Source organism: Falco rusticolus, chromosome 2 (assembly GCF_015220075.1).
Source record: "Falco rusticolus isolate bFalRus1 chromosome 2, bFalRus1.pri, whole genome shotgun sequence".
NCBI classification, from domain to species: Eukaryota; Metazoa; Chordata; class Aves; order Falconiformes; family Falconidae; genus Falco; species Falco rusticolus.
Genome location: NC_051188.1, coordinates 18,854,417 through 18,878,756, shown reverse-complemented (window position 1 = coordinate 18,878,756; position 24,340 = coordinate 18,854,417). Strand labels below are relative to the sequence as shown.

The window sequence follows — 24,340 nt, the reverse complement described above, 5'->3', positions numbered from 1 at the left end:
ACAACGAAGCATGAACTTCCAACAGAAAGTTTCAAGCCTGCCCATTTCTGTCCAGCTCCTTTTCTATCAACAAGATGCCAATGGAGCACTGACCCCTGCTTGGTTTTTTTTCCTCTATAATGCTCAGGAAAGGGCTGTTGGTTTGGGTTTTTTTCCCCCCTCCTAAGCCTCAGGCTTACATATTTGAATCTCTTCTTGTTTATTTCATTTTTTAGGCAAAAAGTTCTAATTCAGTTAGAGGCCTTTTTTTCATGCCCCTTCAGTGTCTCCAAATGTCTCTTAATTCTGTAGTCTTTTAGGCTGCAACAATCAGAACTGTACACAGATTTCAGCTGAAATTGTATGATCTGTACATAAATGAATCTTAAAACATTTTGTTGAACATAGCCACATACTGTACTGTCTACATTGACAGCTCTGTCTTTTTCTGGAAACAGCATTGTTAACATATAATATGCCAGATAAATTTTTTACTTTCTCTACCTTATGCAAACTTCATTTGCCATTGTGCTCCCTGTACACCAACACTGATGAAATTCCCCTGGTCTTTTGTAAGTTGAAAATAGAAATGCAGTTTGCAGGGCTCAGCTGAAGCAATGAGGAAAAATATTCTCAGCTGTACTTACACGATAGGAAATTATGTAAATAAGCAAGAAAGGGCAGATCTTCAAGCTCTGTTTCCATGCAAAGCCTCAGTGGTTTTGTCTGGCTCCATGTAGAAGAAACTCCATACGGAAGATGATGAGCAATCAGCAGGACAACCAGAGTAATCCTCCTCTTGATCTGTTAAGTGGGAACAAGGAACATACTTTGTTTAAAAAAAACAAAAAATGATTAAATCAGAGGTCTTAGCAGAAAGAATGCTTCGTCCCATCTAACTAAACTCAGAAGATGAGCTATGGAGATGCACGCAGTAGACAGATGTTCAAACTACTCCCAGAATTCATCAACTTCAGGACGTAACAAAATTTTGAACTTTCAGATGGAAAAAGTAGTAAGCAAACCTGCTGGCTTCAGCATAGGCTGTGAGTAGCATTTAATGCCAAATGTTGAACTTAAAAATGCAGTCTGCAGTGTAATCTGAACATTACTTCAGGTTATAGGAAAAAAAAATTGTTTAACAAGATAAATAACTTGGACTGCTACTTCTGCTTTAATAGTGGTACACAGTTTTATAACTATTTTCAGCCCAGCTTTTGTCATCAAACTAGGTCCCTCTGCAAGTTTTCTTGGTAACTTTAAAACCTATTAGCCAACTTCCACCAAATGCAACAAAAATAGAAGCCTTGGAAGAAAATAATATCCTACAAATTTCATGTAAGTAGCCATCAGGAAAGAAGAAAAAAAAAAACCTGAGGCATCCCCAGCTGGGAAAGATTAACTGAGTGATCTAACTTCTTGGTTAATAGGGAATCCACACCAGGCAGAGCTCTCAAGTTAGCCTCAGTCACGGGAAAGAATTACAGCTACACCAAGGCAGGCAGTTACAGGGCTCTGTTTCCAAGCACACATAACCTCAGTCAATCTAGTTCCATGAAGTATTTTGTAATTTCATCTTCAACAGCATCTGAAATATTAAGACTGTCTTTATGTGCCATCCTTCCAATCTCTGTTCACCGGTGAACTTCATGAATGGCATGTAATACAAAACCATTAACAGATTTTAGGCCCTTAAGGGGACTAACTCAAACTAATTTCCCATTTCAATTTAATCATATTTCACTGTTTTGGTACTCTTGTATATTCTATCCCACCTTGTTCAACTGCCTTTGAGGTATCCTTACGGGTAGCCAGACTGTGTCTTTTTAAGTATTTTTTCTAAAAGGAAATAAATAGTCTCAAATCTTTCAGACCTTCTTCATACACAGTGAAATGAAAAAGGAGCAGCCTTTAAAAATATACTTGGGGACATAGCACACAGAAGTTCTTAGCATCCTAGAATTATCTTGCCTTTCTCCCTTTCCTGCCTTACATTTCTCTTTGCTGAGCTTTAATGGAGGGTGACTTGTTCTGATAAGGTTCATATTGCAACATATTAACTGCTACAGAAGCCTTTCAGGGCTAAATTACCTACTAGACTCAAATTTGCATCTTTCTATCTATGTGTACTGATGATAAAGCCTTGATATTAATCTAGTTCTGTAAATGAAGTGCCTTAATACATTCCTCGCTTGCTATGTTTGAGATGAAAAAAAAAAAAAAAAGAATCTGTGGGGGTATCCACTTCAGCAATAGAGCTGTAGCTGGCTTTAATGACACATGCTTTTGCTACTACCAGCTCAGCCTTTTTGTTCTTAAATTCCTTCAGAACCCCAGTCTATGTGACTTATGACCTTGTACTCAGTACTAGCAGATTAACTCTGAAACGAGCCAGTGATTTCAGTGGAGGCACAACATTTAAAATCAGAAAGCAACTGTATCCAGTCTCTACCTCTTTACAGAATGTTAATGCTGGGACAATTTTTTTTTCCTATTTTTCCAGTAGTTTCATGATTAAGGGCTACACAGGATTTAGCTTAAAACAACTTTGCCAAAAATTGCCATCTGTTTTCTTCTAACTAAAACATTTTCTTAATAAAAGTCGGTTGGGGAGACTGCTGTAGAATACCCCTTTAAAGAGGTGATGGGGCGTTTCCTTTGGGTCTGCAGGCATTTTTTCACCTTTTGTGATGCTGCTGGCATGCTATCAAAAATGTCCCATACCTGAAAAACACAAAACTGAACAGTCTACTTCAATCAATTTTCACTCTTTTTTTTCCTAAATATATACAAATATTCCAGGAAATTCCCCTGTTAAAAAAAGGAGTCTTAGCCACCCTATTTGGCTAGAGTTCAGGGGGAAGGCAGATTTCTGTTTTGAGGTTTTGACATGTCCATTTTGGTAGAACAGGGAGATGACACAAAGTCTTGAGAATATATTTTGCCTGAAAAGTTGTAACTCTTCCTTCCACAGTTTTCCTGGTTGTTAATAAGGAAGCAAGTAAATGCAGTAAAATTAGAGGGAGTCAGGACCTAAAAATATTTCAGTGACTGATTCCTAGTAAAAAGCTCTACTTTTTAATATGATTTTGTTTATTCATGAAGTTGTATGGCTGAATCTCAGAAGAGTGTATATGTGCCTTATGAAAAAAAAAAACCAACCCAAAGCATTTGCTTTCGCTTTAACAGTTGTATATATTTTTCAAGCTTGCAAACACTTGTATCCAATTCCTTGGTAACCATATTCCTTCCCCGCCCCCCACCCCCCGAAATAGTTTCATAAAAAAAGTTGTCTGGATTGGTACCTTTAACTCTGCCTAGTACCCTACATCCTATTTTATTTTATTATAAATACTTAACAGTATTTCGCTGAAGTGAATGCCTCCATGATTATCAATGACTTTGATTTCCAGTGCCGTGGACATGACCCAGCCACAGCCACATGAAAACTAAGATAAATGCGGTCACTAAAGAAACAAGGCTGTCACTGTGGAACAACTCGCACTTGCCATAATAATTATAACTATGAATGAGATAAAAACATTAAGTGGCCAGAAGCCAAAACTGCAGCTAAATGTCAGCTGTTACATGACAACCTTATGTATTAGTGAAGGCACGTTAGGGTGACATGACACAAGAGCAGTGACATGAGCAGGTATGTCCTATCTTGGGTACAGGAAATCAGATAGCTTGCCCCAGCCTTAATTGCAAAGTAGCTTGATTTGTTCACTTGCCCCTTGTGTAATTACCAACAGTTACAAAAATAATCATAAAATGATAACGGTGGTTGAAGTAATAGATGGAACATAAGGACTACATAATAAATAGTGTACAAAAATTAAATTGGTGAATTATTACCACAGAGATGCAAATACTGATTCACTTAGCCTGAATTGTTAAGAACCATATTTCACACTGCTAAATAACCACACTCCTCTACAAGTGATTTTGCTACTTCCCACGCTGAGCAGAAAAGGTATTAAAATTTGGCCCTGGGAACAGCTGACACCACTGTGGTATCTTTGCTGTAGTACCAGAGACTAAACACCTAAGAGAAAAACAAAGATGTGTCATTGCACGAGGTCATCATGTGTGAGAGATGGTCAGCGGTAAAGCCTTCAGGCTTGTCCCTCACCCAGGCCCTAGGCCAGTGTGACATGTTTGCTTCTGGTGGGCACAGTCACCAAAAGGAGCAATATTGTCCTTAAGTCTTTCACCAGGAATTCATTTGGCCTCAGGGCAAAACTTTTGCAAAGAACCTTACAGATAGTGAAGGTGTCTCCTGGCCAGCCAAGTTTCAATTGTCAGTGTTTGAGGCTAAGCCTCTTCAGCTAGGTTACTAAAACAAAAGCTAGAATGGCCTGACAGCAAGCCAGCTGCCAACACAGCAGTTCATTAGCAGATTATCCTGACTGCTGTTTTTCAGATGTTTTGATCAGGCTTTTGGGTGCTGATTTATCCTTTCTGTTTCCTGCATGTTCCTGAAGAGAAGGGAGAATCCCCCTTCCATACAATCTTTTGCAGGCTGGGTCTGTCCTCCCTCATCACAACGCTTGTGCAGGGGAATATCCAGCTGAAGAATCCTGGACCTGGACTCCCTGACATCTTCCCTGGAGCTGAGGCTTGTGGAAGTGCTGCCAATTGCAGGATCATGGCACTGAAGGACACCCAAGTGAGCTTCACAGAACTACGGTATTTCAGAACAGAAAAGGACAAATCCGTGCAGTGTTGTACCATATTTTGCCTTTTGAACTTAATCAAAGCTGAGACTACATAAAACCTGTTACTTTAGACGCTTATTGTAATTTCACCAAATATTTAAAATATCTGTGAACTGGATTCATCTAACGACCACAAAATTCTTTCAATTCCATTTGTTTCTAGCGAAGGCTTTAAAAGGCAATCTAACATACTTGTTGGAAAAATCAATGTGATTAGTGTTCATTAAGGCAACTTATCCTATTATTGTTATTTAAATACTAACAAAAGAACAAACTATTTGGTTTTAGACCATATAATTATTAATAGTAAGATTACCCTGCAATAATTTTAGACTATGTGAGGTCTGCTTCTGTAAACATATTAATAGATTATATGTCTGTGTTGAGTCATATGCATAAATATTCCCAGGCAGAGTGGCTAGCTTCCAGGCTTGTAGACTAACTCCATCTATAATTCTTCATATTAAGGGCATGGTATAGGCACGACTACACTTCTATCCTAGCTGATGGCATCCATCTTCATTGAATTACAGGATAAAGTAAAGGTATGTTACACATCATTTAAGATGCCGAAAAAAACAGAAATTCCTCAAGGTTGTTTTTTGGTTTTTTTTTTTAGTTCTCCTTTCCAAAACGTTTTCTCCAGTAAATGCCTCTTGGATTGTACATTTAGCTTTAATAAAAGTGGGTGCTAACCCACAACTGGGTCTTCACTGGCTAATACTTTATGCCTTTGCAGGTGCACTGAAAAAGAAGAGAAGCATTGGCCCAGAATTCTTTACTTTCAAAAGCAAATCTAGGATGGATTCCTCAGATTGGGGAATGAAAGTTTAAAAATCTGTATTTTAATGAAGAGCTGTATTTCGGCATTACTGCAGGAAGACAAACTTCTATATCTTGCAGTTACGGTATTCTTATCATTAACTTTATCTTTATAATCTACCTCTTAAAGAACTGTGTAATTCAAGTTGATATGGCTATCTGAAAGCTCTCTTTATTGCCTCTAAGTTCCTTCTGTAGTTTCAGTTTCACAGCTGAAAAGAAAATGATCTCTTAACTACACTTTTGTTTTTACTGCCCTGTTTTATCAGACAAACTGCCATTTTACTCCTTGTTAAGGAAGCAAGGTGAGAAGAAAAACACATTATACTGTTGACAAGGAAGATAAGACTATTATTTACCTTGACATTTTTAAGCAATAATATTTTTCATGTAACAGGGTAAGAGATAAAGCATATCCTGACAGTGATAATGCACAAATTGAAAGGAACTTTCTTCCACACACTATCAACACAAACTATGCCCTAGTACAATAATCCTATATTTGAACCAGTTCACAATGGACTATTCGGGAAGAAAAGCGAGACTCTAATTCAGTCAGTCAACTGAAGTAAACACATTTTATCTGTGTGGTGCACTGATAGGTAGACAATTTATTTAGGTGACTGAATGAAACGGGGTTTGATTTTCCGTGGCTGGTTTTTTGTTTTGTTTTTCATTTCCCTTGGATCTTACTGTGATCTGCAGGAAAAAGCTGCCTGAACAGGGAAGAGCATGTTGCAATACTCATGGCAGCTGGTCAGTGGGACTATGTTATCTGCAGAGACTGCAAGACACTTCAGAAGTTTAATGTACTGCAAAATACCCTGTTTCAAGCCAGAATGGAGAGGAAGAATTAGGTGCCATCACTTTTTCCTTGGAGCAAAATGTTATAAACAAAGCTGGAACTCAAGTTTTAGACCATGGGAGAAAACTGAATGTACTTTTAACAGACTGAGATGTTCAGGTTCTGTGGTGATGACTGCGAGAGAGATGCCTCTTTGAAACATACAATGCAATGCATAAAATCATCACAGATTAAACTCATTAAATGCCTCTAGAAGCAGCAATTAAACTCAAGCTTGTACAATTCAATTTAATTTCTTCATAGTTTGTCTTATGTAGTCATCTACTTTATTGGAATATTCTTTAAGTTTTGTCCAAACAAATTAAAAAAGATTTAGTCATTAAGGCTCCCACAGATTCTCTGGGACATGATTCCTTGTTGTTTGCCAGGCTGCTCTCCTCTTCCTCCCCTTCTCCCTACCTCTGATTCATCCTAAAATGTTCTTATTATTCTTTTTGAAGCAGCTTTAATTGAAAATTCCTCTTAGCTTTTCCCCCAACCTTTCTTTCTTTATCAGACAGCCAGAGGGCGAGGTGTATTAATAGCAGCTGCATGACTCAGAGGGTAGCTCAAGTGGATCCCTTTGCAGCGAGCTTCGCTGCTTGACCTCCTTGGCTATGGTGCCACCAAGCTCAGGGTGCACCTTCACTTTCTTGCAAACAAAAATAAACTGCAAAAGCGCACGGGGGGCTGGGACTGCCTCAAGGCTTCTGTCCTTAGCAGGATTCTCTCTACTGCTGTCTTGTCCATTCCTGTTGGGATTGTATGCGAAAAAACGAAAAGAAGGGTGATCTCATCCCCCAGTGTGACTCCTTCCTCCACCCGAGGGATGAAAAAGGAGCGAGGGTCCCATCCCTGCAGCGAGATGAACGAGGGGCACGGGGTCCGCGCTCTGCACTCGAGCTGCATTCTGCGCTGCTTCCCTGCCTGAGGGGCCCCGCCCCGAGCCCCGCTCCCGCCCGCCGCGGCCGCTGGCGCCGCCGGCCCCGTGCCACCCGCCTGCCTTCCCGGGCACCCGGGCTCCCCCGCACCACGCGCCTGCCGCCTCCTCCCCAGCGCGACGGGCTTCCTCGCGGGGCTTCGAACGGGAGACATCCACGCTGCCCGCCGCGCGCTGCCCGCCTCACTGGCGTTTTCCGTCCCCGGCCGCCCAGCTGGAAGCGCTCGCTCTCTGCTCATCTTCCCCTCGCTTACTCCAGCGGAGTTTCAGGAGGGCGGCTTTACCGCTAAGCGCCCGTTAGGAGCAACCGCGCGGGCAGAGCCGGGCTCGGGCGGTGTCCGCGGGGCACTCGCGTCTCCCGGAGCCGGCTGAGCCCCAGCCCGCAGGGCGCCGCGGAGTCCCCGCAGAGAAGCCGCAGCGCGGTAGCGGCCCTCGGGGCAGCCTCACGGGGTGGGTGCTCGCCACCATCCCCTCACGGGAGCTACAACTCTCGCCCGCGCCGTCCCCCCCGTGACCGCCCCAGCCCCTCGCCCTCCCCGTTCCCGCAGCGGGAGCCCCGGCCGGCTCCGCCTCACCGCGGCCACGCACGGCTCCTTCCGCGCCCGGGGGCCGCCCGCGCACCCCCAGCCCCCGCGCCCCTCCGCCAGCCCCGGCACTACGGGCAGCGGCTTCGCGCCGCCTGTTGCGCATGCCCGGCCGCGCCGCGCATGCCCAGAGCGGGCGCAGGAGCAACATCTGATAGGGGGGAAAATCCGAACGGCGGCGGCCTCCGCCATATTGCGGAGCTGTCAGCGGCGGCCGCGCTTGGCACTTCGTCCCCGGCGGCGCCGCGAGCAGCGCGGGGCGGCCCCGCAGCGCCTCCTGCCCCGCTGCCAGCGGGGGACTGCGCGGTGGCGGGGGGGACACACACCGCCCTGCCCCGCGAGGAGCGGACACCGCCGCGCCCAGCGCCCTACCCCGGGGTCCCGTTCCCCCCCTCCGCCCGGCACCGGGAGCGCGGGGGAGCGGAGCCGCAGGTGAGGCGGGGGAGCGGGCCGGGCCGCGCCGGCCCCGCGGGGCGCTGAGGCGAGGGGAGCGCGGGCGGCTGTCAGCCGGCGCGGGGGCGGGGTCTCCCCTGCCCGGGAGGGCAGTGCGGGGGCGGCAGGCCGCGGCCGTGGGGGCCGGTTCCCCCGCCGGGCTCTGAGGCGGGAGCCCGCCCGCAGCCCGGGGCCGGGGTGGCGGGGGGCACCGGCGCGCAGCGGGGCGACTTGTTGCGGCGGCACTGCAACGCGCCGCTCGTGTGCGGGGCGCCGCCGCCGCCCGGGGGGCCCGGCTCGCCCACCCCGCCGCCGCTGAGGGGGCGGCGGGCGCTTTGTTGGGGAAGCCCCGGGAGCGCGCCCTCGGCGTGCCCGTGCCGCGCAGCCCCCTCTGCATTATTCATGTCCCCCGGCGCCGCGGCTCTTGAGGTTACCGTAGACATGTGGCAGTCGGGTCGGCCAGCTGACTGTGGCGGTGTGGAAGAATAATAAGGAATTACTTCATAAACGAGTGCTGTGAAGCATCTGTTGCTGTCTATTGTTTTCAACAAACGCACATTTTGAGAGTCCTTAAATACTGAGCGACGTAATGGGCACAGCGGCCCTGAATGAGCCTTTGTGCATTGTTTCTTTTTTGAATGGGTTAATGTTTTGTGCAAGTCGTGGGCATTTGTGATTAACCTTGCTGCTTAACGTCGAGCTCAGATAAGGAGGTTTTAGTTTCAACTTTTTGGAATTCGTGTCTCTTGTCAGTTTTCTTAAGTTGAACGTGAAAAAAAAGCCCAACTCTTTGGACTCTAGGCCAACGCAACTAATCACATTAGTTGTAAGGTGCTATTAAGCTGTATTTTGCAGTCAGTGTAACACCCTAGACAAGTATTTCATGTTCTTTCTGGTGCAGGCTTTTAAAAGATTCCATTTTTTTTAACCGAGTTATGGGAGTGGCAGTTCTGAGTTTTAATTAATTCTGCCTTTGTGCCTGGTTTTTGTCAGGCCTCAGACATCTGCCTGCATCTTTTACCCTGTTTTGTTTTCATCAGGGATGCTTGTCATCGTGTATATGTCGCAGAAGCGTTTTGAGAGCTCATCTGCCTGCACAGCACTTCGCATATTCAGAAGATCATAGAAATACTGTTGTTGCTGTCAGTTCTTATATAGTGCATTGGCACAATGCTGCTGGGCAGCGTGTGTTGAGAGGGAAGACATGGAGCTGGTATATAGTAACATTATGGCTACTGCGATGAGGTAGTTTTTTGATCGTTAAAGATAAGAGACAGGTAGTAACTGTGTGTTAGATTATAAGACTTACCTCTATTGATTTATCGATTTAGCATAAGATGGGCTGTGAGAAAAATAAACTACAAGCCTGTGCAATGTTCCCAGATAAGCAGCCTTCCAGCAAATGGCAATTGCAAGGCAGTGGCGCATTTCCAAGCTTTGTGCCAAAGTGACACTGCTCTTCTATCGGGGAGGGAGACTAGAGAGCAAAAGTGCAACAAACAGCTTTAGAAAACACATGGAAAATGACATAATGTGACATGTCAGGAGCTGTCCAGAGACTTTTCCTTCAGTGCTGACTGAAAGAAACAGTGTAAAAGTGTTCGTAGAGGTGACAAAAAGAATTCTGGTCTGACTATTTCTGCCATTGCAGTAGAGAGCATTGCGGGGCTTGATGATAATAGAACTGCCGGAAAAATGTTGGTTCACGGAAAATCAGGTAAAGCCATAAAGAGAGTGAGAATATGGATCCATCTACAAGATGCAGAATTAAGGGGGTAAGAAGTGCAGAGGTTATGATACTAGAAGGCAGTTCTTGGTAAAGAAAGTTACTTTAGCTGTTGCCAGAATAGGTATATGGCCTTTCTTCTTCGACAGTCTTGCCCTGATTTTTGAGAGAGGGTACTTCTGTTGGCAAAGGTGAAGAAGGAAGTTGTTGAAGGTATTACTTTATTCTATGGGATGTGTTAAATACATCAAAGCTGTCTTGTCTCTTTGTATTGCATTTAGAAGTCTGTGGGAGTAGAGGAAGGGGAGGATTTTCAAGTCTGTAAATGTAAACAAAGCTTTATACAAACTTCTGAAGAAAGTCCTGATTGTTGAAAGATATTGATCTATTAAAGCAGCACTCAATGTATCTTGCATGCTCAGCGAGTTTACTCCAGAGCTGAAGGGGCCTAGGTAAACTCTTTCCTTTCAACACTGAAGGACTGCATCTGGGGGCTAGCTTTACCAGTAGACTGATTCTCAGCTGTGCTTTGAATTTAAACAACCTTTTTTCCTTTCTGCTTTAGACATTTATCAATCACTCTGTGAAATGAAACTTTCAAGTCACATAGTATAAGGAAAACCAAGTATTACGTTGGCCCAAAAAGGGATTTAATAATCTTTACTCTGGAACATTTCAATTTAAGAACCCTAGGTAGTGTGTATGGAGACTGATGCAAGTGGCCGGTTCATATTCATAAGTTTATTTTATGGAACTCATTCTAAAAGACTTAACAGCATCATTCAAAAAATATAATACCTGGTTTTGAAATAGGATATACCCAGAATTTCAGTTATGTTATAATTCTTGCTAACTGTATTTCTAGAGAAGGGTTTATTTCACTTTGAAACAACAGAGTACCTGCATCAGTCACGCTTCTTAAATTCCATTTTTGCTGGTACGTCAGATGTACATGGGAAGACTAGCCATCCTGGCAGAGTAGTCCAGGATCTTCAAAATCTTCACGTTATTTCAAATAGTGCAGTTGTGAGTACTTTGAAGCTAAATTTTGAAGTTAAGGTTACTAAACTATTAACTGTACATAAATTACATAATACACCTATAGCATACCAGTTTATTAACTGTCAAACTGCAAGTATTGCACGAGTATTCTTTGGCTGGTCTGTGTTGCTTTTTATTTAACTACTGTCTTGGCAACTGCCAAGTTTTCATTTGTACTTTTGGAGTTCTCGGGAACTGCAGTTTAGAAGAAACACTTCACTCTTCAAAATATATTGAATTGTAAATACATTTAATGCATAACGATTGTGCTGGTTATATTGCAATTATTTTTCATGGCGGCAGCAAGCCCATCTCAGGTATTTCAGGGAAGGTAGGGTTGGGGAAAGTGGTGGTTTTAAGAAGGTAAAGATACAGTACTAAAATAAAAAAAGTTGGTATATAAAACTCTGCATGTGATACCTAGTGCTGGTCAAGTCTCAATTATTACTTTGGCTGTAGAATTCAGCTCTTTATTTTTCTTACTTGCCTTTTCTTGTGAGATAGATGGCTTGTTTTGTTTTCCCCCTTGGCTTGCTTACATCGCAGACAGTTGTGTAATGACTTCTCTGTCTGTCTGAAAAAGATGTATGCAGAAGTAAAGTCTGTGGCGAATGAACTTCTTTATTGGACTGCAGCAAGTGTGTCGTTAGGGAGCTGTTAGTGGAAAAGATTACCTGCCCTGCAGGCATTCACAAGCTGCTTTGGAGTAGGGAGGTGTTTCTGTAGAAAGCTGAGACCAGTTAGTCAGGTACCGTGGCCTGTAAGTTCCCTGTTGCTGCCTCCCCAAAGATGTAAAACTTTTAGGTATCACAAAAAATGGAACGGAGTAAGACTTTGAAAAGAAAAAAGGTATGTAAATTTTAAGTAAGTTCCTGTGAATAAGTGAGTTAATTATATTGCTGTGGCTAAAGCTCTGTGGTCCTTGCCATCTGTATGTAGGAAAACAGATGGTGAACCTCTTGCTAGAGCTTAGGCGGCACACTGCTGAAGAGACTGCTTCTGAGAGAGGGTCCTAAGCTGTCAGATAAGGTCCTGCTTTTGAGGGCTAGTTCTCTGCCAGCCAGGCGTCCTGCTCAAGCCTTCTGCCTCCTATCCCATCCTCACCTGACCTCAGACCCATGGCTGTATGTATGAATGTTTCTTTTGAAAGCAGCTGCTGCATGAATTATTTGACAGAATTTTGGCATCAAGCATTTTGTGCACCATCATTTTCTGAAGAACGCTTTCTTTGTCATCTTTCAACAATTGCTTTATTTGTTGGTTTCTGTGGCATAACTGGAAACATGGATGATACTGATTTAAAAATACTAACTGCTTTGTTGTGAAATTAATTGAAATCACAGCTCTTCGTTTCAAGAGAATTCTTGAAGTTTTGGACGATTTTTTTGCTTGTTTATGGTGTGGAGCCTGCTGATACTTTGGTGGTTTAGTCCAGGGTCCAGATTACTGTGTATGCTGTGAAGGTCTTGAGCGTTGGATGTTGTAGCAGTAGAAGCTCTGCAAAGTTACAGCGCTGCTAATACTGACTTGAAAGAAGCACCTTTGTGAATTGGAATGCCAAAGTGATGAGCCTTTATGTCCAGTAGGTCACAAGCTCATTTCAGAATGCAGGAAATGACAGGAATATATCATTCCCAATCCCAGGTGGCTAGTTTTTTTCCTCTTATTTGCAATTCCATGTCACATGAGTGTTAAGATAAAACCACATAGAAGTAATCAGTTGTTTCAAAGATAAAGATTTAGTAAAACTGATAATAATTGCATCCACTAAATGTAAATTCATTGGAAACTCCTAAGCAGCACAAGTGTATTACCACTCCAGTAATAATAGTAGAATATTTTGCCTGGCAGTGATTTTTGGTTTCTTTTGGCCAAATATTTTCCTTGTATTTAATTTGGTTTTAATGTTATATGGTGCCAATAATTGGGAAAGATAGGGTGATATTTTCCTGTTCAGTGTTTATTTGATTTTATTTTTTGCAGTTTTAAGATCTATGAACTTCTTTATTTTTACATATGTATAATATTTAGTTGCAATGCTTTTGTGTCAACAAACTGATTTGAAATGATATGATATTGAGTATGAAAGTATAGACACAGGCTGTTTTTTGCATTTGTGTATAAAATGGAAACAATGGTCCATGAATTTAAGTTGTAGACCCTATCACTCAAGTTTGATTATTCCCTTCCCCCCTTATTATATGGCACAAGTCTTTATGATCTGAAATAGAAACAAGTCCAGCATAGTTGGCTGTAAATTTATTAAATTTCATTCTTTTTTTTTTTTAAGAAATGATAGATTATTTTTTTTACTCTAGTAAAAGATACTACAGCAAACACTTCAACAAAAAATACCTGGGTGTTATTTGTTTTGCATAGATTATTTTTTTTTCTGCTGCGTGTGTATTGTGAAAGTCAGGCCCATGAGATCTGTGACTCTTGACAGTGAGACTTCATTTGTATTGAGTTTTGCGCAAGAGCTTTCTGATAGCTTTGTTTTCTTGCGTGTGAACAATAAATGTTAATTCTGTAAACTCACTTAAATTGCATGTCTACTAATTGTGATTTGATGACATAGAATTATCCTCAAAAACTTTGTAGTCATGTTTCCGATTTTAAAAATTACATTGAGATTTTCAAATATGTTTCCAAAGAAGTAATTTAGAAAAATGTTTGGGTAAAACCAAAAGCAAAAAGTCAGGACGTGTTTATGTTTATGGCAGAATTTGCAATGATAAAATGTGTGAGGGTATGACAGTCATTTCAGGTGATAGACATGGTCTCTCTTAGCAAGACCTCTTGATAGAAAGTTGATAACGCAGATCTCGGCCTCTTGCCATGTGTTCTCATTTGTCTCCTGGAGACTGGACTTATCAGTCATCTTACCATACTCCTCCTTTTCAATGCTAATGTAATGATAGGCACATAAAAATGGTTGTGCTACTTTCTATTACTTTTAGTACTGTTGAGTTGGCACGCTTATAAAATGGTAGATGAGAATCTAATTTAGTTTTTGCATTGTTAATTAACTGAGTTTAGGGCTTCTGTCTACCTTCAGTTTTGCAAGCAATGAGCCTCTGCAGGCAGGAAGGTGAACACAAGTATTAGTACACCTTGGAATCCTGCCTACTGTTAGCGGGTCTTAGAGCCAAGCTTATTTTGCTTTTTGCTACTCTTGAATTTTTCTGAGGAGTATATTGGGGAAAGGGGGGAAGAAGACAAGGTAATCTCTTCTGTGAACTGGAAGCATGCTGTTGAATTTTATCAAAAGCCAGTGCTGTAAGCACCCAAAACCCCATTTTATTTTATTTTTCCTCTGAAAGCTTTTGTGGCTAAAAGAAAAGGGGTGTGTGTGTGTGTAGGAAATTGTGTAAAAGTATATTCATTCTTTTCAGGAATATATTGAATAATATCTTAGAACATTAGTCTTACTGATACTGCCTAATACTTCATAATATTCTCTGCGATTAAAAAAAAATAAATCTACTGGAATGTAATTGTCTTTATGCTAGGATAAAATGTAGTATTATACATTTATAGCTGTGCTACATTAATTATATCATAATGAATATAACTTAAAGATTCTGTTTTAATTTTGCCAAACAAAATTTGCTCCATATCTGCATTATACCATTAGATCCCTCTTTCTGTAATCGTTAGTCTTGAGATTAACTTTTCTTTACCAGCTACCAACATTGATGCTTCTTGAATCCTGTTTTCATCCTTTATCTCTCTTTCCAGTCCCACTTTTGAAACGTATCTCCAGAGATTAGAAAAAGAAATAAAAATGAACTGCTGGTGCACCTTAGGTTGCTGTTCAAATGTTTCTAGTATTTACTGTATTTTTTTATTGCCAAGAGGCAAGAAAAAGATAAGTTTTTATAAATATATGTAACAGCACTTTATATTAGCCTTTTCTGTTTATGAATGAAAAATCATTTATGCAAAAGATTGTTTTTGATAAATTAATTACTCCAAACATTTTGGGTTTTTTCCTTGGTGTTTTTTTTTTTAGCACTTCTGAAAATTTTGTTCTTCTGATGCAGGCATGGAGTTATAATACTGGAATCTTGAATTATTCTGAGTAGTATGTCACTTTCACTTTTATTAGTGTAAATGTAATTCCAGTTAATATTATTTTTGAAGGCAGTGCCATCTTCGGTACTCTTTGGAGACCAGCAGCAGGACTGATTCATGGAAGTCATTACTTTAAATGTGTGTGAGAAGGTGACTAGCTGCTTGATCATTCTGAGTTAGAATGAATCGAAAAGGCTGCAGGATGCTGTCTACAAATAACATTGCAAGTATTTTTTTCAAGGCATAAAAACTTTTTTTGAACAGAACACAATAGTGAATACTTTCATTACCACATAGTCATAACTTACAGCCTTTCTGCTTAAAGTAAAAAAAGCCCTTTTTTAAGCAGAGCAGATTTTCTTCCTTTTTTTTACTGTGGTGGTATACTTGCATTTCATTTCTTGTGGGAAAAATGACCATGTCATTCCTTCACTGAGAGAAATGGATGCTGTTATAGAGATGAAATGGAGTTTTGATGCTTTAAAATTATGTTAGTTTGTTTTTTCATGGTGTTTCAAGTTTGATGAGAGTTGACAGATTAAATTGCAGCTTTGGAGTTCCTTGTACAAATTCTACTTCCTCGTAAATAATGTTAAAGCTTTTAATACTAGAAGGTGTCTGATATCAAAAATTTTAAAAAGAATTTGTAGCACTCGTGGAGCTGTTGTCTCTTTATTCTAACATTAGTGGATTAACATTCTACAAAAACTGGAAAAGAGGTTACTACTTAGAGACCTGTAGATTCTGGTTCCGGCTAACTTAATTGCTTTTTATTTTTATAAACTATTGAAAAGTGTATTTTGTATGTGTAGAGCACTTGTTTACCTGCTTTGGAATTTGTACTATTTGCTGTGACATACATGAGCTCTGTTTTGATTAATTAAAAAACAACCCCTTTAATTTTGTTGTTGACAGGAGAGAAAGAGTTTGTAGAAGATCTAAGTGAACAGGAGACTAAAGAAAACAAGAAAAATGCCAAAACCAGTAAGTAGCTGTTTTCTTACTCATCTAAAATCCAATAGGGTTTTCACGTTTGAGTGGTGGTCTTGTAACAGTTCTAGCTGTTTTGACTCTGCTCTTTCTAGATTTCCTAAGATCTGATAATGTGCCATTGGAGTTGAGATAGTTTAATAACAACAGGAAAAAAGATCAAGAAAGCTCGGTACTGCAAGTTGCATGAAGCATGCTTGGAGATTGGGTCAGTACTTAGAAACCACAATGAACTTAAGAGTCCATTTGGCTGGCAGGAGGAATGACTTCTCAGGAATTGTTGACTTTGGGATGAGATGACATACAGTAGTTAATGGAGGCATAATTTGAGCCTTGTCCGATGTCTGAGAATCTGTGGAAGGATTTGCTGCAGGTTTTGGCAGGGAAGACAGAAAATGTGTCTGTGACAGCAACAGCGCTAGGTTAGGTGGTAGTTTTACCATGGTAGAGGATATAACCTAGAAAGGTAAGCGTTGAAGGGGAGGGAAGAAGCAATGTTTGTTGTCTCCTATTCATCTTGGCTCAGCTGAGAAAAGGGTTCATCCATTTTCTGTCCAGGGGAAAAGAAAAAATCTCCAACTTTAGTTTCGATAATAGTTCTAGAATTCTTTGAGGAGATAATTATTCAGCAGCTTGATTCTTTTGCTACTGATGTAAAAGTAGTTGCTTAGGATTTCCTCCGCCTTGTGTTAAATGACTTTTGGTTGTCTCTTCCCCTTATATCCAGTGAGCAAAGCATTCATAAAGGGAGCTGAATTGTCAGGGGAGATTATTTCTATTAAACTCAATTGGTTTATGTAATAGCCTTCAGGCTTGCTTTGTTTACTGATATTTTCATTGAAGTAGTAGATTAGGAGCAGGGCAGATATATTACTAAGAATAAATATGTCTGTGTGCATGCATGTACATATATACATACCTATACATAGATCTATGAAAGGTTTTTGCTATTTATCAGAAGTTACCAGTGTAAACAGTCTATATTGCATGCCAGTATTTGGAACTGGTACAGCTTAATGAATAGTGTGAGCGTGGGAATGTCCAAGGGCTAGAAGTTCTGTTCTGAGCTTTGCTGTTGGTCTAATGACCAACTGGCCATATCATATTATTTCTGTAATTTCTTCTTTTCCCTGCTGTGGATTGGGGATTGTATTTTAGCACTTTCTGAAGTTGAACGTTGTTACTCGTATCCTACCCCTTTCTTACAGAAAGCTGCACTATTATAGGCTGGAAAATGAATTAGTAGCATACTGTTTTCTGACCTTTGTGAGTCCTGGCTGTGATAATGTAGTAGTGTGTTGACAGAGTTCTCAATTGGAAAACTGTATTTTAAGAATGAGACAAAAAGTCACTGTGAGCTCATGTGGTTCCTGAGACCCCCAACTCCATGCAGCTACAGAGGAATGAAGTCATAGAAGTGATGACTACAAAAAAAAAGACAGCCTGAGTGAGTGGTATTGGAACCATGAAATTAGGCAGGCTGGGTTCCCACTATTTTAAGGGCCTGAGAAAATTGTAGGAAATACAGTTACAGGGTTGTTCACAAGAAAAGCAGTATCTTTAGAACTGAGATTGCAGAGGTGTTAGAAGAGCTCGCTATCCACCCTAGGAATGGAAATCAGCTAGCAGATCTTAGGAAAGAAGCTGGACTCATGCCAAAGATGAGATATTTTTTTTTTTTTTCCCCTTTGATAAGGGGATTTATATAAAGAGTTCTCATATGCTGGGATATTCTCTTTGGTCTCCTGACGATGCAGGCACATGTGAGATCTTAGAAGGAAGCCAAGTGAGAGGAGCTGTTCAGAAATGAAATGAAATTTATTAGATTTCTTGAAAAATGTCTTATGGATTTCTTCCTGTGAACTCTAGGTTGCTGTAATTGTAATTAGTAATCAGTGGATGAAGAAGTAGCACACATGCCAAAGATTAAGTAATTTTACCTATAAAAATCAGACCTCAGATTTTGCCCTGGTTGCTGCTTAAGTGATAGATTGCTTTGGAGCGCTTCATGTTTTTTCTTCTTCTTCCCTTTCCCTCCCGCCCCCCCCCCCCCCCCGCCCCCTTCTTCTTTGGAGACTATAAGAGCCTGATCATTGGTTATGTTTAATGAATACGACATTGTTCTTTGAAGAGTCTTGCTGTTCAGCTAGGGTTTGATAGTACTGGACTGTAGAAGGTCCCTTGCTCTGAACATTCACTGTAGCTCTTACCAGTTGTCTTTTAAAGACAATCCACAATAATCAAATGTACTTCTAGCCTGCAAACTATTTGTGCTTCAACTCCTTGTTCTTTATTTTTGACAGTTGTTGCAGTAAGACTGTCAGTGTTCAGTAGTTTTATTATTGGAGGTCTTTTAACCTGACAACTAATGAAATAATCATGGATAAAACTAAGAAATCCAGTTAACATAATCGGTGAGAATGAAAAATGTTGACGGTGTTATTTTATAGCTCTCTTCTCTGTATTATTGTGACCTATTTAGGCATATTTTTATTTCCAGATTCTGCTGTAGTGATCCAATTGATACTTTTCAGAAAACCTGGTCATCTTCTAAATATGTGAACCAGTGCAGTACAAGTAAATTTTCTCCATGTTTTCTGAATGAATTACATTTTTTTCTTAGGTATAACAAATAATTAAGCTATAGATTTGTTTAAATGCAATCAGTAAACACTAAATCACAGAAAATACAATGGAATAGATTTCAGTTTCACTTCTGCTTTCACGTTGAAAAGTTTCGTAGTATTCCAGGCAAAATTAAGTAAATGAAAACCAGTGACTGGTCTTGGCATAATTGAATTTCAAAGCAACGATCTTTCATTTTTCCTGGAAGTCTCAGTGTAAAATAAGGTTCGTGCCACTGTGAATGATCTTCTTACATGTGGTAGTAAAAGGTCATTGTTCTTAGGCGTTTGGGATTTTCTGTCTTGGGCTACTAGGTTAAATAGCTTGAGTGAAAAGGCTACTTTGACTTTAATATAATGTCCTGAGGTATGAAGGCAATATGTGTCTGGAAAATACACATTATTGAAACACTTCCTTGTTTGATTGCTTCTCTGTTCACTTTGTAACAAAGTGGCTTTCCATTCTTTCAAGTAGTTTACTCGGGATCTCCTCTACTTTTAAAACAAAATAGTTCTGAGACTTAATATTCTCAGTTCTGCCTAGCAGTGAAAAATTAAGTTTCACTTAGCTTCTGTTGTGATCCATCTAAAAAAAAGAAATGTGAGTGACTTCATTTAATTAGGTCTTTGCTGCTGTAATCAAAATTGGAGCTGTTAATAGGCTGTTTTCAGCGTGCTTAGTTCTCTTGCTTACTAAAGAACAGAATATTTGTTGAATCTTATTTTCAGTGCTTTCTTCCTAAAGGAACAGATTCAAAATGTTTCTCAGATTCTCCCAGATCTTTACCAAAAATAGAAACATAGAAACTAAAATTAGACATCATTAGTTACATAACTGTTAATCATTTCATAGGCTAAGAAGATTAGATTTAATTGACTGAAATATTAGTTTCATGTATCGGGTGTAAGAGGAATTAAAACTATCAGCTTTTTTTTGTTGGTACTTTGCAGCATTTCTATATAAGACTATCTTTGTCTTTCTGTACAAGACAAGGCATGAAGGAGAAAGCATGCTAGATAGGAATGGGGTAGATGTCAAAATTACTAAGATTAAAAAAAGAATTCTTTTTTTAAACTTCAACATTTTACAATATTGTGTATTCAAAAGGAGTAGATAACAGATTCTGGAATAATATGGATGTTTAGAATTTGAATATTTATAAGATCAAGTTAATTTCTGCAAAATGGTTGAATGGAAATAGTCTATAAATTCATTGTTGACTAGAGTGTTCTTTTACAGGAAAATCTTTGAGATGTCTAGTGCAGTATTTTAATTATGGTTTGAATATGTGATTTATTTCTGGAGCAGAAATAGGTAACTGATATCAGTTTGGGGGACTGCTTTCTTTTTATTTGTCTGTTAGTAAAATCTATTTACCATTTTTTCTGTACCCTCCTGTTCCTAATGCTGTTTAACTCTTACCTTTTTACCTTATTCATCTTGCATCTCTTCCTGTGTCTGCTTTGAGGTTGATATGGAGAGTGTGCTGTGTATATTTGTAGTGGGACTAATACTGCTATTCCTTAACACAAATAATTTAATATGCAAACTTAATACAGTAATTGACCAAACTAGTGTGAAAAAAACGTTTTTACTATATGCAATATTCTTTATTTGTAAGATTTGAACTGATTTCTTGGCTTTTACATGTGATTAATTCATATTGCATTTATTAAAACAAAGCAAAACTATTGCAGCCTTTTTAATGTAATTTTAAATGGCTTTCTTGCTAAATATTGGTACCTACTCAGTTTCGGTTCCTGATGAAAGCTGAAGTGCTACGACTAATTATCTGTAAACGATGGCTCAAGTACAGTAATAAGAAGTATTAAGACTATTAAGCTGACAAGTGTTGTGCATATTCTGTGGACAGTCCGTGTTTGAGGAGAGGTCCAAAGATTAATGTGGTAACTGTAATATCCCAATAAACTGTGGAGGATTGAGGTGAGATACTACAAAGGAAGTATAGAAAAATATTTGCTGTGTCCTTAAAGTAGTGAAGGAATACAACAACAAATGTAATTCCCATATGAAATGCATGCTTTTAATATGTGCACATGGGTGTTCCAGGTATGTTCATTGACTGTGTTCTGTATTGGTTTTGATAAATTCTTTCATATACGTATTGCTTTAGATTGCCACAGCTTGCAAAATAGTTCTTATAAAAAGCAATTCTCTTCATAACCCATTAGCAACACTTGTATCTATTGTATGTATCTATATGTTCTTACCTTTCCCTTGACTGTTTAATTCATTTTGGAGCCCGTCTGGTAAAATACGGATGAACTAGTCTGCTAGTTCTGGTGCCAAGGACCTGGAAAAGCTCAAGAAGTGGGCCCATGTGAACCTCATGAAGTTCAACCAGGCCGAGTGCAGGGTCCTGCACCTGGGCTGGGTCAACCCCTGGTATCAACATAGGCTGGGGATGAAGGGCTTGAGAGCAGCTCTGCAGAGAAGGACCTGGGGGTACCGGTGGATGAAAAGCTGGACGTGACCAGGCAATGTGTGCTTGGAGCCCAGAAAGCCAACCGTGTCCTGGGCTGCATCAAAAGAAGTGTGGCCAGCAGGTCGAGGGAGGGGATTCTGCTCCTCTACTCCACTCTGGTGAGACCCCACCTGGAGTGCTGCATCCAGCTCTGGAGTCCCCAGCACAGGAAAGATGTAGACCTGTTGGAGCAGCTCCAGAGCAGGGCCACAGGAATGATCAGAGGGCTGGAGCAGCTCTCCGATGAAGAAAGGCAGAGAGAGTTGGGGTGGTTCAGTGTGGAGAAGAGAAGGTTCCGGGGAGACCTTGTTGCAGCCTTTTGGTACCTAAAGGGGGCTTACAGGAAAGATGGGGACAGACTTTTTAGTAGGGCCTGTTGTGATAGGACAAGGAGTAATGGTTTTAAATTTGAAGAGTGTAGATTTAGACTAGATCTAAGGAAGACATTTTTTACAGTGAGGGTGGTGAACCACTGGCACGGGTTGCCCGGAGAGCTGGTAGATGCCCCATCCCTGGAAACATTGAAGTTGAGGTTGGACAGGGCTCTGAGCAGCCTGATCTAGTTGAAGACGTTCCTGCTCATTGTGGGGCTGGGGGATTGGAGGCGATGACTGTTAATGGTGCCTTCCAACCCCAACTATTCTATGATTCTATGAAGTGAAGAAGGTGACTTCTACAGTGCATGGTTGGAAGCATTTTTATCTGAGAAAAGTTTACAAATAAATTAAAAAGCTATGTAGGTGCACCCAGATATTGGGACAAAGGGGTTTTGTCAGAAATGAGGAAAACCCGTAGTTTATGTAGCAGTGTTCCCTAAATGTTTGGTGATCCTTTTATGGTAGAAGGTTTCTGTCCCTGGCTACCATACGTAAATCAGTCAAGCTAAATAATCACTTTAAATGCTGTGAGGTAGGTTTTGGTATTCTACACAGAGATTTGGTGCTCTAGAATAGAGCTTTTGCAGTGGCATTTTCCTAAATGTCCAGCATACTTTTTTCTGCTATGCTAAACTTCACTGTGTTCTTTATACCCTCTTACAGCAGCTTTATTTATAAAATGCACTCCTAAAGGTAGCCAGATGAAGAAAACTTTGTGCTAAGCATATTCTTCCTCTTAGACTTCTTAAAAAAAATTCAAATAACTGATTAACCTGCCATTGTATCTTGTCCATTATGGCATTTTATATACAGGCTGTGCTTATCTAGATGCTTGGCTTATGTACTTTAATGTACAGTTGCATAAAGGCAACATATTCAGGATGAAATTCTGCCAGAAAGAAGCGAGCCCTAAAGGTGTTTGCATTTTGCCTATAGGTTGTGAGTTTCCTTTTTAAATGCCACCTTCTTTCCAGCATATGAGTGCCCTTGTCCTGGTTTTACTGGATGAACATCAGTATAGGCATATATCTAAATTGGGACCTGAGAAGCTGTCCTATGTCCCCTGCATGAAAACCTCCTATAGCTCTGTGGGTTAGGTGTTGGAAGCATTGGAGGGTTTTTTTTGGTTGGTTGTTGAGGGGTTTTTGGTGGTATGTTGTTTTGGTTTGGTTGGTTGGTTTTTTTACTGTGTACATTGCAGTGGCCTAAGTCGGTGATTTCTGGTGTTGATGTGTGGGGGCTGGTCTAGGAGTGCTGTATTGCTGAGTGTCAATTCTGTCATCGCAGAGCTGCCATTCAGGTATGATGGTGCCTGATCTGTGGAGGAGGAGGGGGGGAGTATCTTTCACCACATGGATCTTGCCACAAAGTCTTCAGTTACCCAGTTGCTAAGACTAGAATAACATTTTTTAAGTATTTCCCAGACATGACCACCATGATATTTTAGTATTTGGTATTTGTGTGGAGATCTCAGAGTCAGTAATAAGTGATATAAATTATGGCACCAAAAATAATGTTTGTGTATAGAGGCTTTTTAACCTTTTTTTTTTTTTTAAAAAAAAAAAAAATGTTTGCTAAGGCATACTCCTGTGAATTGCAGAACCACCTAGAGAGTTCCTTGGTTAGTTTACTGGAGTAGGATCCTTAGAAAGCATCTACTCAGAGTTCAGTCAAAATCACATATGAACAAACCAAAATAGACTTGCCGTAGCTCTTACCCTGAGCCTGTGCACAGCAGAACAGGATTTGTCTAAGTCTCACAACTGAGCAGCTGAAGTAATTGGTTAAGTCTTGTGTAGTGCTTTGTCATAGGTTCTGAAGTTTGCAGGAAGAGGTGTAATCCTGGTGAGGGCAAGACTGAAAAGCAGGCATTCAATGGGTCCTGTGGTATGAGTAGTGAGTGGTTGCCTTCCAACACTTGCTGCAGGAAACCTTCATACATTTCTCTTGTCACCATTGCCAGAGCTCCTTCCTGTTTCTGTGTTTCTGTGGCAAAGTCAGTTCAGAGTAATTTTGTTCAGATTAGTGTCTGTCTTCATAATTTGTGGTTCATGTAATTTTCCTCTGTCACCAGTGCCTTGTTATGAGTGTTGCTTCAAAGTAGCTGGATTCCCAACAGCAGATGACGTGAGTGGAAGTCTGTTGTTGAGTTTACTGGGCCTTCTTTCTCTGCCTGTGTTTTCCCAGTGTTATTTAAAATGTGGAAACTTCCCCCATGACTCTTCTTAATGTGTTGGTTAGCTGTGTTTTACAGACAATGCAACTGACACCAGAGGTTTGATTTTTGTTGAGAGCATGCTGTGTGGCGGAGGTTTGGATTAGATACGTAAACCTTCTAGGCTCAGTCTCAGGTTTTGCCAAAAGTAACATTATTTTCCATGCCTAGAAATAACTGAAGCTGTGAAACAGTGTTATAAGCTTGGTACTTGTATGCCAAAAATCTAAGTCAGTTCAAATGCCTTCAGAGGTAAAATGATCAAGTGTAGTGTTAGCTTTGAAAGTCTGAAGTATCGTATATCATAAAAGGTAACATTTTAATATTACTATAATTTTCAACTTCTAGTAGAACTGAAAGTGTAAATTTTAATTAGCAGTTGAGTGATCTGATAATCAGAAATTCAGAGAAAAAGAAAACTTCTGAAGACTTAAATGGTTACTGTAATGCATGTAGGTGACCAGGTACTCCTAATGTGTGTT

General features: G+C 40.5%; 1 protein-coding gene across 2 annotated transcripts in view; it reads left to right on the top strand.

Moving 5' to 3' along the window:
• The first annotated feature begins 8,209 nt into the window (after positions 1–8,209).
• Positions 8,210–24,340, top strand: part of RDX (radixin) — a 41,492-nt gene continuing 25,361 nt past the window's right edge. Inside the window, exons 1-2 of one of the 2 annotated variants that reach the window (XM_037376966.1) lie at positions 8,210–8,322; positions 16,082–16,150. In XM_037376966.1, coding sequence (XP_037232863.1) covers positions 16,139–16,150 — 12 coding nt within the window. In that variant the 5' untranslated portion in view covers positions 8,210–8,322; positions 16,082–16,138. Of the gene's footprint in view, positions 8,323–15,367; positions 15,390–16,081; positions 16,151–24,340 lie in introns of those variants that run through there. The other variant, XM_037376967.1, reaches the window with a different exon arrangement.